This window comes from Aptenodytes patagonicus, chromosome 2 (genome assembly GCF_965638725.1).
Source record: "Aptenodytes patagonicus chromosome 2, bAptPat1.pri.cur, whole genome shotgun sequence".
In the NCBI taxonomy this organism is placed as follows: domain Eukaryota; kingdom Metazoa; phylum Chordata; class Aves; order Sphenisciformes; family Spheniscidae; genus Aptenodytes; species Aptenodytes patagonicus.
In genome coordinates this window covers 167,391,646-167,405,562 of record NC_134950.1, presented here as the reverse complement: position 1 = coordinate 167,405,562, position 13,917 = coordinate 167,391,646, and the positions used below count along the sequence as shown (strand labels likewise).

The 13,917-nt window shown below is 42.3% G+C and overlaps 1 protein-coding gene across 4 annotated transcripts in view; it reads left to right on the top strand.

The window, feature by feature from the left end:
• Nucleotides 1–13,917, top strand: part of CRHR2 (corticotropin releasing hormone receptor 2) — a 170,107-nt gene that overhangs the window by 45,256 nt on the left and 110,934 nt on the right. For 3 of the 4 annotated variants that reach the window (XM_076332016.1, XM_076332015.1, XM_076332018.1), the window contains one exon: nucleotides 6,321–6,440. In XM_076332016.1, the coding sequence (XP_076188131.1) occupies nucleotides 6,321–6,440 (120 nt within the window). Of the gene's footprint in view, nucleotides 1–5,761; nucleotides 6,178–6,320; nucleotides 6,441–13,917 lie in introns of those variants that run through there. The other variant, XM_076332017.1, reaches the window with a different exon arrangement.

The following is a 13,917-nucleotide window of genomic DNA, read 5'->3' as shown; positions in this document are numbered from 1 at the left end:
CCCTGCCTTTGCCTTCTTCAGCTTGGGCAGTGAGGCTCGAGCACTTACCAGTGAAGACCGAGGCAAAAAAGTCATTGAGTACCTCAGCCTTCTCCATATCCCGGGTAACTAAGTCTTCCGTTTCGTTCTGGAGAGGGCCCACATTTTCCCTCGTCTTCCTTTTATCCTTGATGTACCTATAGAAGCTTTTCTTGTTGCCCTTGACGTCCCTGGCCAGATTTAATTCTATCAGGGCTTTCGCTTTCCTAACCTAACCCCTGGCTGCTCGGACAATTTCTCTGTATTCCTCCCAGGCTACCTGTCCTTGCTTCCACCCTCTGTAGGCTTCCTTTTTGTGTTGGAGTTTGTCCAGGAGCTCCTTGTTCATCCATGCAGGTACATGCAGTAAGGACCAGATTTATTAGAAGTGTAGTACTCAATTTGAGAAGTGGTTTTCTTTAAGTCTACTCATGTAGCAGAGTATAATTCATTGTGAGAAGCCATAGCATGGTGTGGCACAGAAGATAGGCATACATGACATTCCTGTGGTAGTTCTAGAGGTGTACTGTCTGTGAAGATCTTTAAGCTGCTTGAATTGTCTTGCTCCATGTGGTATGAGGCTGTCCTGTTCGTACTCTCAAAATTGCCTTTACATTCATTGCTGGCATACCTGGAATGAGAAGGAAAGATAAATATTTTACCAGGTAATGGTCATGTTGTCACTGCATTTGAAAGTGCAGTCAGATCAGTTTTGCAGTGCATGTTCAGAAGGAGGGCCTTCAGGTTTATGGTCCAGAAACCACTCTGGTAAGTTAGTACCTTCCTTAAAGTGTATGGTCTTGCATTCCTTACCTAGCTGAATAGTCCCACCAACTTTAAAGTCAGATGCTGAAAGGTCATTGCAATAATTAAGGATTACTGGGGGACATTTTTCAAACAGAAAAAGGAGAGATGACAAAAAACTTATTGTGCCATTTGAAACCCTCCTGCCTCATATTTAAAGGTGACAAAAATGTAGAGGTAGACAAATGCAGAGGTAGATGCTAAACGCCAAACTAGAGCAGCTGGGCTGTATAAGCAATTAGTTGATGACCCTGTATTTCTGCCATCAAGCTTAATTCTGCCTCTTGATTGTCCTCTAGGGATTTAAAGACTTCATTTCTATGAATAAGAGATACGTTTCTTTCTCCTCCTCTTCCTTCTCCTTCGTCTTTCTCGCTGTCTGCCATTTTTCCATCAGAACCAGGGTAAGGAATCCTTCCTTTGAGATTCACCTGAGTCTTTCCCTCACTGAGGTGGTGATAAACATCACAAAGTGTTCATGGCATTTCACATGAACCTGCATTCACTCCATAAGGGCCGGACAGAAGTGAGGTTCAACCAGAAGGCATTGTACTTGGCCTGCAAACCATAGCGCACTTTTGAATCAGTTATTTGGGCATGTAGATGTCTTGCTTATCTCACACTCCAAACGCAGATCCATGGCTGTGTTAACAGACCAGTTTATAATGTTAGATGTTGAATATGGATGTGGATTTACTTGGATTAAAAGAAAGAGACCTAAAGAGCCAATACTTGGACCGTGACTCCATGTGATACTTCCATATTGGTGAGGTAAATTCCTGAAAGCCAATGGAACTGAAGTAAGAAGGGTATTGGTGTAACCAGGTTGTTTGACGAATGATGTGCATTTCTTGTCCTAAGCTTTGTGTTGCATACCAGAAGAGGTGGGTGACTATTGCACCTGGAAACCACAAGCTCTTTGCATCAATGGATAGGGAAAGTGGTGGTAAAACTGTCACTGTAGTGGGAAAAGAAGGCTGGATGAGGTACAGTGGGCTTTTCTTTCTCTGAGGAAGGGAAATGAGGAGAGAACTGGTGCTTTTTTTTCTTTTTTCCCTTTTCCTTTTTTTTTTCTTTTTTTTTAATACCCATCTTGGGTATTGAAATATATAGTGGTCTCTTGATTTTGTGGAGGTTGAGTGTCTGAGGAGAAGAGGTCCCTCTAGCAGACACGACCAAGGAGCAGTCAGCTGGTTCTGGAGGTACTGCCACCCCACACAAACACACATGTTGGCTGTCTGAGTCAGCTGAGTTTTGGTGTTGCTGGTTAAACAGCACAATGTCATCCTTTGCCTCCACTGTTAGTGGGGCAAACTAAAAGCTATCCTCTGGCTAATTCTACCAACTGTGGGTTGGGTTGGGTTGGAGATTGAGGAACCAGCTGTGTAGCAGTGGTGCAAGGGCTGGCATACAAAGATTTCCATTACCAGGGAATTTTGTATTCCATTTATGAGCAGAGCTCATTGCTTTACGAGAAGAGCTGTAGGTCACTTTCCAATATCTCTTCTGCATAAGAAGCTTACTGAGCTATGTATGTGCTCACACGTTTATTTGTCTGTCTTGTTCACTTCCATAACCTTGCATATTCAGATGTTCTTATATAGATTGGTTGTGCATATGTCTTGCATACGCACCCAAACAAACCATTTAATACCACCACATAGGAACAAGACCACTTTTAAGGTGGCAAAGTTTTTCTGCATGCCAAGTGCAATTACTAGCTCTCTTTGGTTGCTCAGTAATTCTTAAGGCAGATGTCTGCTACCTACTGCCTGGCAAGATCTAGTAGTTATTTGTATCAAATGCATCATGGAGGGGTACTGCATCAGCAGAGAATCAGCAGTGTCAGCAGCTACAATATTTCTGTCAATCGTTTGTTTAATTGGATTTGCTTCTTTTACAAAGAGCAACATTTTCATATCAAATGAGTCAAATTGACGTGGTCAGGATTTGACTAGGTCCAGCCAGAGGGAAACTTTCACTAAGCAGTTAATTGTACACAGGGAAAGTTGCAAAAGTAGCTTTTCATCAAGAGGCTACAGAACTGGGAAGAGATTGTTAAACAATGGTGCTAATTTGTGGACTGAGGAACAACAAATTATTTTCTTCATCCAGACTTACTCCTAGACAATTTGTTCATCACCTCTATATTTATTTTTGGGATGGGTTTTTTGGGTTGTTAAATATATGGAATGCAATAGTATTATCTGTGCGATATGTACTGCTTCTGATTTTCTAAAATTAGCTGAACTGAAAAGATGAAGGGAAGAATCTGTTTAGATTGAAGATTTTCTCGCTCTCCTCACTGAAATGAAGAAATCATTCTCTTATTCCTGAAAAAATATTTAATTTAATTCAGGGCTGTTGTTTTGGGTGTTAACCACTAAGAACAGTTTTGAAATGAAGCCCAGCTTCATGTTTGACTCTGTAATATTTGAAACATTTGAAAAATCTTCAAGTGTTTATGCTGGGAAATACAGGGCAGCATTTAGGAAAGTGAAACATTTACCAAATTTAAAAGTAGTTAATTTTTTGAAACTGTCTTTCTTTTTGTAATTTATTAAGTGATGCATTCCTCCAAAAATTCAGGAAACTAGTGCCCAAAGCCTCCAGCCAAGTTTTTGATTCCAGTGTGGTAGTTGCTGTACAAATAGTGTGAGAAAATAGACAAGGCAGACAGTAGGTGAGAAATGAAGACTTTTGCCCAGGCTATGTGATTTTTGCCCTGCAGAGAGGCAGCAGGAGCAGGAAAAAAAAATATCGGCATCCTGGACATACTCGCTGATCGGTTCTGCCTCAATTGAAATGGCCACTGGGCTCAGTGATGCCATTGGGCACTTACAAATGCTGTCTTCCGAGCAGATCTCATAGCCACCACTGAGAGGCTCTGCTTGAGGAACAAAAATAAATTTTCTGAACTCAACTGCACTATCAGGAAGAAGCAAAGTAATTTAAAGTGTGGAGTTGAAGATACTTTGAGGGATAGAAGTCTGGGAATTGCTTAGAGGTTTAAAGCACCCTTTATCCCCCTCACTTGAAAGTTCCAGAAATACGTTTTTTCTCCTCAAAGCCCTGTTTAAAGACAACCAGTATGTTGGTCGTGGTCATGTTGTGTGAATGATGCTAAAGAAATTTTCTCTCCTGCTTTTTGGGATTAGAGATGCGTAGGACAAAGACATCTGGTGGTGTTGACAAGGGTCAATTTGTTGAAATGCAGATTTCTCAAGAAGGGTTGAAATTTTGGGACCATTCACTTGGGAAGGAACTCATGGCTTCAGAAAGAGAAACAGAGAGATGCATTCATTTGCCTCAGAATATCATGCTGCCTAGAGAGTTAGGACACTTGTTATTTTTGTGGGTTTTTACATATTTAAAGCAAAAATATTCATCCCAAAACCACGATGGCACTCCTCCCCTCTCCCCCCATTACAATCTGAAAATGTTAAAAAATCTCCAGATTCCCAGATGGTAAAATAGCTTTCTGGCTAGTTCTCTCATCAGTGCATGTTGTTGATTTATTTGCCTTTCTAACCCAGTGATTTTTTCTTTTTTCTTTCTTTGGATAACACAATTCTTTTTGTTACTGAAGAGTAAAGAATGAAGCCCTTCAATCTTAAATATGAGTAAAGGGAAAGTCCAGGCCATTGCAGGGTGGGAGATAGATGTTATCAGAAGTCCTATACCATTGCTCTGAATCCAGTGTAAGCACCGTGACCGATCTAAAGCTGTGAACACAGACTGTAAACAGGAGTTAAACTCTGGATCCCTTTTTTTTTGTCAAAGCTTCTTTATTGTCCTTGCCTTCTGTTTCTGCATTCATCTCTGCTACTAGCATATATACTTATCTTGCTTTTCTCCCATACAGGTCAGTTTTCTATTTGCTTCCTAAGATCCTTCTGAATCTGTGATCCTAGATGATCTTCCTTAGCAAGTTTTTGCCACTTTTTCATAAAGATTTCCCCATATCCTACTGTAGCAAGTCAGAAAGGCTGGTTAGGTCTAAGCTGCTCTCCAGCATGTCCCAGAGTGCAGAACTTCACCCAGTTCCCATTGTACTGAGCTTTGATTTCCCAAAAGATGACCAACCATCTGGGCAGCTCCCTCCAAACTTCTTCTCATCTTTCCCCTTCCCCAGACCCTTCTCATCCTGTTCCATAATGACCTCAGTTTGTCAAGCCCTTTGCTCTTCCCTCTCTGCCCACATCATGGTTTTCTTGCTTTAGAGGCTCTTCCTCCTGCTTCCTGGATCAGTCTGGGTGCTCATCCTTTCTGAAATGCTTGCTCCCTCCTACCACTGGAAAGTGAGACAGTGGCCTCTCTTTTCTTCCTTGTCCCCTGAATGATCCCTCCTTCTCTCCAAAGCTCTACTCTGCTCTCTGTGCCTTGCCCTACTAAACTGTCCAGACCAGCCCATCTGCATGAGGGGCTGAAAGACGTGTCTCTGTGCCTTGCTTTTCCCAGGCTGGGTTCCCCACCCTTCTCTGTCTCCCCACTCTACCTCTCCTCTGGGTCGTTATTCTAGATTCCTTTGTTCTGATGCCTCCTTTCTATCAGGCCATCTCCCTCATCCCAGCTTTTATTATTTCTCTTCTTTCTCAAGGCCTGCTCAGCATCCAGTACTGCATCTACAGGACTGGGTCCCTTCTTCACCCTCCCTGTCCCAGCATCTCAGTTCCACACAGTAAAGGCAGGAATTGCTTTGCTTCACAAAAAGCCAGAGGAGTTATATTCATGTGATGGCTTTTCCTTTTCTCCCTGGCTCTAATTTGCAGTGAGTATTTTTGCAAAAGAGCTCATCCCCGAAGCTAACAATAAAACTGTCTGTGTGTGTGTGTGCACGCGCGTGCGTGCGTGTGTGTGTGAAAGAGTGAGAAGAGGGAGGGAGAAAAAGCAATACAACAGTCTGGCAATGTGAGGCGGCATTGGAGAGCTGCTAGACCAGGGAAGCTGGCTAAGAGACGCAAGCCCCTTACTCTGGGCTCAGTGTGATCCCATTGGTTCCTGAGCTGCTGTTTTAAAGCAAAGAAGAGCTTGGAGGATTGAACTGCACAGCCAGACGCAGACTCTCAGCCAAGTTGTCAGCACGCTGAGAGGAAGAGAGGCTCACACACACGAGATTGCAGGGTGTCCGCAGCTTGATGTTCATTTATTTCCAGAAAGGAAGAAAGGAGAGAGGACAAAAAAAAACAGAAAAGGGGGAAGGAACCTGATCCAGTCCAGCAGTCTCGGGGGCAATAATGGATGTGACCATATCTCAGTTCATCTTAGAAGAATTTGATGTCAACTGCAGCCTCCTGGATCGTTTACAAGAGACTTTTTTAGAGAGTTCCTCTATCCCTTTCCTGGGCTTTGATGGTAGGAAATTATTACCTAGCGCAGGGCTCGGGAAAGCTTTATAAGTGCTAAGATTTGGTTTGCTTTGTGATGTAAAGTGTGTCGCTTTTGTGCTTTCTCAACTGCTTCTTTTTCCCTTTCTGTCTCCTTTTTTAACACAAAAGGTCTGTACTGCAATGCCACAACTGATCAGATCGGGACCTGCTGGCCCAGAACCTCCGCGGGGGAACTAGTAGAGAGACCCTGCCCGGAGTTCTTCAATGGGATCAAATACAACACCACAAGTAAGTACAAACTCCTTTCCTTCTCCCACAGATCTGGTGTTGAGAAGGCACCTGGGGAGACCCAAAATATATTTTCCATTAAAAAAAAAAAAAAAAGAAAAAAAGTGTTTCCCTGGGAATCAACATTTCCTCCACATTCCAGCCTGTATATTCAAAATTCCTGCTTGGAATGATGCAGATTTCTCAAAAGCACAGACTTTTGGACACTGATTCCTTATTTACTTAAGTGTATTTAGGTAGATCTGGGCAAAAATACCCTCTGCAATCTAAGGAGGGTATACTGTGCTTTGTGTGTTTGTTCATGTGTAGATATGTATAGCTGAATGAATTTGTAGCAGTGCTTCAGCCATTTAGATAATTAAAGATCCTTTGATTTGTGAAGTACTTAGTAGTAACACCTAAGAACTGTATTTTGAAAGGACTCTCCCTTTGAGAGGCTGTCTGTGTGAACAGGGGGACAAACTGGGCTGGAAGTTGTATCTAACAAACAGAAGGCTGGGGTCTGGAATCTGTTTAGTAACTTCATCAGCGGTTGGCTTATGAGGCTGGGGTGGCTGCATCATTACTGCTAGGGAAACAGCAGAGGATATTATGAGGCAAATAATATTCAAAACAAGGGAGTATGGGGGTTCCTTAGAAATATCTTGGAAATGATGCTTTAGTCTTAGAGGTAAACAATCATGATGACTCACTAAAAATTTATTATTCAGGCTGTCAGACCCAGGCACTCATTTCCTTTTCCTTATCTGTCAATGCTGTTTGGACCTTTCATTAAGAGTTTTTAACATATTAGTTTCAAATATGTGTACCCACTTGTTTGTCACTCATTTTTTCAGACTACTCAGTGTGATTTTGACTGTGAGGACATTTAATTCCATGTTTCACTCTGACCTGTTGTTCGGGTGTTAGTACTCTAATTTTCAGGTAGTGTTAATTTTGTGGGGCTAGCATTCTCAGTAAGTCCCGTAAAAGAATGACCCTGACATCTTAGACCTTATTTTTTGTTGAAAGTGAACTTTTTCTTTCCCCAGCTCTAAGTGTCAGGGGTCAGATAACTAGACAAAAGTTCTGCGTATTTGCTATGCAAAACAAAGCCCTCTTCCAGATTTGTTCTTAGGGACCAGTTTCTGTCATCCTTGACTTTGAGCAGAGTAAGGAGGTTACCTCAGAGAACTGCAAAATCATCCTCAAACCCTATATTCTGTGACCTGTGCTCTTTGCAATAAAATAGGTAGGAACATGCAAAGGGTGCGGTTATGCTGTCTTTGATTATAACAGATAGTCCACTACCTTTACAATCTCAGTTGAGATCAGAAGAAAATTTCTGAGAATTAAGGCAGCTCAGACAAGAGCAAGTGTATCAGAATGGACCCTAAAAGAACAGCCATAGAAAAGGTACCTCAAAGAAGTATGGCTTTTTTTTTTCCATTTCCTTTTTTTGGTGGAGGATGTCAGTATTTCCACTGCCTTATTTTTGTTTCTCCAAAAAGAAAGAGGGAAGGAAAAAAAAAAAAGAAATGCATTATGGATGATGCCGTATTTATATCATAAACACAACGGAGAGAATTTAAATGCTTTTCCTGTGCATAGAAGAAAAAAACCTTGAATGCCTCATTCTATTTTGATAAACTCTGTTAATGCTTTCAGTAGTTCATCAATGACCTGATTTAAAGTTCTTCCCTGCTCCTCTCCTTCTCAATGGTGGCTAATGCTTGTATTACAGTGCTAATAAATTTTCTTAAATTCATTGCTCTTAAAACAATGGCAAGTTAATTAAATTAAAGACTGATGAAAATATGTTACTGAAATGCTGAAGCATTATTTTGTCATAGTCTGGGGAAATGGACATTTTTCTCCTTTCAACATAAAATGTGAGTAGTCACGTTGAGAAAATGTATGTCTGCAGGACTGATTGATAGTGCATACTGGTGCCCAGATGTGGCAGCGTATGTGGTTTGCAATAGGGAACTAAAGTACATTAAAGCCACTGTAGGTGGCTTCAGTTGATCTTATACTCTTCAATGTGTCTAGTTCCTCCAAGTTGTGACGCAGAAAAGGAAGGGAAGGACTATACCGAGATTTGAGTCAACTTGTAAAATCAGTGATTTGAAAATGATTTGAAAGATGTGGCAACTAGTACATGCAGAACATGTCCAAAGTTTGGGAAGGCCAAATACTGACACACTCTGACTGCTTTTACTTGCATGATTTCACCAAATATTTTGTGGGCTGACTAGAGGGCCATTCGTAGTGGGACTCAATGTGCTGAAGACCTAGACTGTGCACCTCGTGCAGATAATAAAATAAGCACAGACAACTGATAAAAAACGGGAAATGGATCTTGCAAATTTCAGAGGTGAATAATCCAGCCGTAAAGTGAAGGTTTGATCGGGGGATGGCTTGGATCAACATAAGATGTCTGCCTAGGACATGTAGTGTAGTTTTTTCCTGTTTTGTTTTGCATTTGGATGAGGCAAAAGGAGAAATGATGGTGTGTAATATTGTACTGAATTGTTTTTGGGAGCAAAATGGGACAAGTTTAGAAAAAGCACTGTGCAATGCCTTTCTTTTACTAAGGGCTTATCCAGTTCTAGGTCGTAACTCAGCTATTTATTATATTGTCGTGCATCCCATGTTTGCGAGCTGCCACCTTTTCGGAACTATAGCTTATCTTTAGTTTGGTTTTGTATGGCTGTGAGTATATTTCTCATTCTAATGCGTATAAAGCTTTTGGATCAATTTCAGCAATTATTTTTTTTTTAGAAATGAAGATCTCAAAGATTCCAAGTTCCTACCAGTTTCATAAAAGTAGCTCATCAGCTGGAGGGAATGAACCCAGTAGCATTCCCCATAAACAAAAGCTTTTGCATTGTAGATACTAGAAAATCCAGACTTGGAAGTGCCCAAACTGTATGAAAATCTTATACCAGAGTCAGTCAAGCACAAGACACTGATCCACGGCAAACCAGGCTGCCCAAGTTCTGGTACTCATGGGGCTATTTCTGCACCTTATTGTAGTCTCTGTGCACATAGTGTATGGAATTGAAGACAAAAGGTGACAAGTAGGTCGCTCCCCAGATCAGCTCACCAAAGGCTTTGGATGGACCTACCCTGGATTGGTATCCATCTTGTCAACTGTCATGCTTTGATTGTCGCTTTGTCTAACTCAGAACCGCTGAGTGCTCAGACGGGGAATGCTATCAAACCCTGCAGTATGCCAGCAAAATTTAACAAAAGGGTATTTGAGTCAAAAAACTTCAGAACGAGAACTGGTGCATTAAAAATCCCCTCCTGTTTGCCACTATAGAATAAACTGTTTGCATAAAACATTTCTATTCTAACTGCAAAAAATTCCCGTGGTGATTTTGTGCCTGTGTCTGTGTTTCTGTGTGTCTCTTGGGAACTACTGAGTGACTCAGGTAAGTTTCAGCTGGATTCGTAAAGCAAAGTCTGTCAGTCTGTGAGTATTTTTCACCTCTGACACTTCGTTATTTTGGTGATTTTTTTTCTCCCTCTTTATTTGGGAAATAAAGTCGTGCTGACAAATCAAGATCTGGTTACCGTGTAGTGTGATTTGTGAATATAGGCAAAATGTTCTTTGACCAAAGATCTGAAAACAACGCCATCCACTTACAGCTTTGCAGTTTTGCAGCAAAGCTTATGTATTATTCTCAGAGGGGGAAAAAAAAAAGGGAAAAATGTATGTGTTGGTGCAGTGTGTGGCTGTGCACTTGTCTCTGCTCAGGATCTATATTTAGCTAAAGATGACAATATCATTGCTGCCCTCTAGATGTGTTTATATTTGACAGTGTGAAGCTTTTATTCTTGTTTTAGGAAACAGATTAATTCACTTACTAGGGTATCTTGAAGCTTGATTAATTCAGCAAATGGGCAGTAATGAGATTCTTTTTGCTGCTTGCAGAAATGTGGTCGTACATGTAAGTACTTACAGCATGTTACAGGCTAAAGTATGACTATTTTAGCTCTTTCCTTTCCCTACAAATTGCCCTGTGCAATGAGGAAATCCAGGATTAGTTGTTCCTCTGGTGGACGATAAGTGTTGACTCTTGTAGCCTTAGCTGTCTGATTTGAGTTTGTCTACAACAGCCAGTGCAGCGGAGGGGTATTCTATGGTGAGACCTGTCTATCGGGGCTGGTCAGCTTGGTTTGTGCTGGTTGCAGGCAGGAGGTGGAAGCACTGGAAGGCCTCTGGCTTGCAAATGAAGACACACAAATCTAGGTATTTCCATGTAGGTATCAACAGCTAATTTAAGTATCTAAGCTGTAATACAAGTTAGTGGAGCTCTAATTGATATAGGGGATGAAGCCTAGAGAGTTACTCAGCTCAACCTAAATGTACAGATGAGTTCAGGAGCCCATGCAGAAGTGCTAGTGCCATTTGATATGTCCAGGGGTATCTTGCCTGGTATCTAGTTCCTGTTCCAGAGGGTCCAGGCCTCGTGTAGGTTTGTGTTTTATCTTCCAGGCCACACAGGTGTTGCAGGTACTCTAAGACAAATGATAAGATGCCTGTGTTTAGGCAGCTGAATTCATCCCTGGGTGTATGTTGAGCTGAACTGAACCCACACCTAGGGATTGACATTAGGAGGCCAGATTGCTTTTGTGATCAACAGGAACAAAAGGTCTCTATAGCTCTAACTCCCTCTCTGCAAATCCCCCTCTCTCTCAGTATAGGAAAGCTCTTTGACTGAGATAGCCACTTCAGATGAGTGTTTTGGGTAATGCAAAAAGCATCCTCATCTTCTTCAGGAAGAGAGGGAGACATAAAATGCCCATCAACACAGCCTTGTAAGCATGAGTGGTGATTTCTAGAGGTACAGCTGGGTGCAGTGAGGAGATACAGCTGAGGTGTGGGCTGGGGAAAAGGACAAGGTGAGAGGAAGCATCCCAGCCTGAGAGGCAGCAGATGCTAAGCAGTTCTGGTGCGCTGCCATTGGGATTGAAGGGCTCTTTATATATTTAAAACACATTTCTGAAAGAAAAGTTTCAAAGATCAAATACACAACTTTCTCTTTTTGCTAGGCAATGCATGTGTGTTTTCAGACTCAGGAAAGTACTACGAAGCCTTAAAACTACTCCCACCTCATCCCTCTTTTGTAACCTTGTTAGATGTCCAGAAGGCTTTTATTCCACTGGGCTGTTTAAAGACAGAAGGAGATTTGGGGTAAGAAGAGATGTTTAGTAGCCAATTTTAATTATGGATTCACTACAAAAAGGCTGTAAAAAAAAAAAAAAAAAAAGAGTCTGCAGTCTTGCAGAAATCATGTTTTAGCCATCCTGGGGTGACCAACACAATATTTGTCATCTAGGGAATCAAGAGTACATGAAAGTTAAAGGAAGGAGACAGGTGAGAAACCAAACAAACACGGCAGAGGAAAAAGAAGGCCAGAACTGGAATTCTGGGGGAGGGAATAAAACATAATTTTTAAGCTTGTAAAGCTTCTCTCTGAGGAGATCAAATCTGCAGTTGATTAGGTCAGCTTGACTTCAATAGCGCTGTATGCAAATTAAGATTTCAACCATCTTTCTTCATTTTCTCTTGCTAGTTTAGGTTGAATTCTTCCACAGATACAGCAGTGGGAGGCTCTTGATTTCAGTGCATGCACAGATGGGAGAGGCTTTACTTTTTTTCCCTCAAGTTTTTCTTCTTTTTTTCTTTCCATTGTGAAGTATAATTTGTGGTAAGAGATTGCTCTGATTTTGCAGTGTGGAGAAAGAATGTTGAAAACAATATTTAAAAAGAGGAATGAAAAGAACCCATCTTTCTTGCTCCTGCTACTATCATCCTGTGAAATGTGTGATTTCTTCATTGAGCGCAGAAGCTAATTGCATGTAGTAAAAGAAGAAGATTGTTAATGTTACTTCAGTCATGTTCAGGGACCTTTTCTCCTGCTAATTAAACCTGATTAGTATTTTTGTTCTTCACTTGTTTTGTTAAGAGGTGACTTTGCTATGATCCTATTGTGTCTGATTGGGATTCTCCTAAGTAGGCCTGACTTTTGAGGCAGACTTCACACATTTCCCAGAGCCAGGAATTGCCGCTGCCGTTCTGCACCAAGCCCATCTGATCCTCTGCTGAAGTCAATCAGTCCTGACAGCAGCAGGAGGCCCACTCCCTTGCTTTGCCCTTCAGGGTGGCGGCCCTGAACTTATGGCAGGGGGGTCATCACTCAGGATTGCTGGGGAAAGTGGCTTGTTGCAGCAAGAGAGCAACGACGGGTCTCTGAGAGGGCTCTGAACCTTGTGGCCTTCAGGAGGGTCAGCAAACACATTGTTTTTGGAGGCTTCCGTGACCCTCTGTCTGAGGAAGCTTCAACATCCACCTCTCTGTCACTTGCATCAGATAGTGAGCTGTTGTCTAAGCTGACAGCAACTACCAGCTGGCAAACAGATGGACTGAGGTTCAGTTTCTTCCCACAAGTTAGGAATTAGATGACACTTGCAAAATCGTGTGCTTCTGGGGCCAGGGGAGGAGTGGAAGAGGGAATGGCTCAGGAACATATGGGGAAGGGAAAGAATCAAATGCATTACAAAGGGAGACAAAGCAGGAAATCCTCATCTCACAGTGTCAAAACGAGAGGGAAAATCCCACCCAGATACATCTAGTGTGGGGACTCTTATGGATGTGGGATTTCTTTTTTTTATTGTGCCATATGACCCATTTTCTGTCCAGCCAAGCTGTGGGAGGATGAGGTCTGAAACCCTGCTGCGGAAGTTGGAATCAGGCTGTTCTCTCCAGTCGCTGAACACTTGAGACTTTGCGACTCACTGGGTGTCAGCCTCTGTGTTTATTGTCACAAAACCTTAGGGAGAGTGTCACTGAAGGAATGGTCACCCGTAATTCCTCCTCTCAGCCACAGGGTGTCACTTAAAGTGCAGGTAAAGTAAGTGTCCACAGGCATCTGCACTGAGTCACTTGGGGGTGGAAATGATGGATGGGGTGAAAGAAAACTGGTGTAAATAGTGGTCCTGGACTTTGTCCTGCTACAGTTACCAACAGTGCTGCTTCTGCAGCTTCCCCATCCTGCTGGGTGGTAAAAGAGACTCACTGAAGTGAACTGGGGACAAGGACACTGTGGAGGAGGAGGTGGAGGATGTTCTGGAAGGAACGCTGCTGTCCCTGCCTTTGTGGAGCGCTTGCTTGAGAGCAGGTCACTGGCTGAATGTAGGTGGTTGGTGACGGTTTCACCAGGGCTGCTCTGAAAGGCTAAAGGAATGGAATTGCTAAGTTTTGTTCCCAAGAAGATGTGTGTTATGTTAGAAGATGTGGAGCTATGCAAAGCATAATGTAACCATTCAGGGGTGAAGCATCTCCATCGAAGAAGCTTAAGCAGTCAACAAGCATCCAACACTCTGTTGGATGATACAGGGATTCCTCCTTGCTGTACATGTTCATTGCTGTACTGCTTCTTATTGCATCCACCTGATCTCTCCTGCCTGAGTGCTGTCCCCTGGC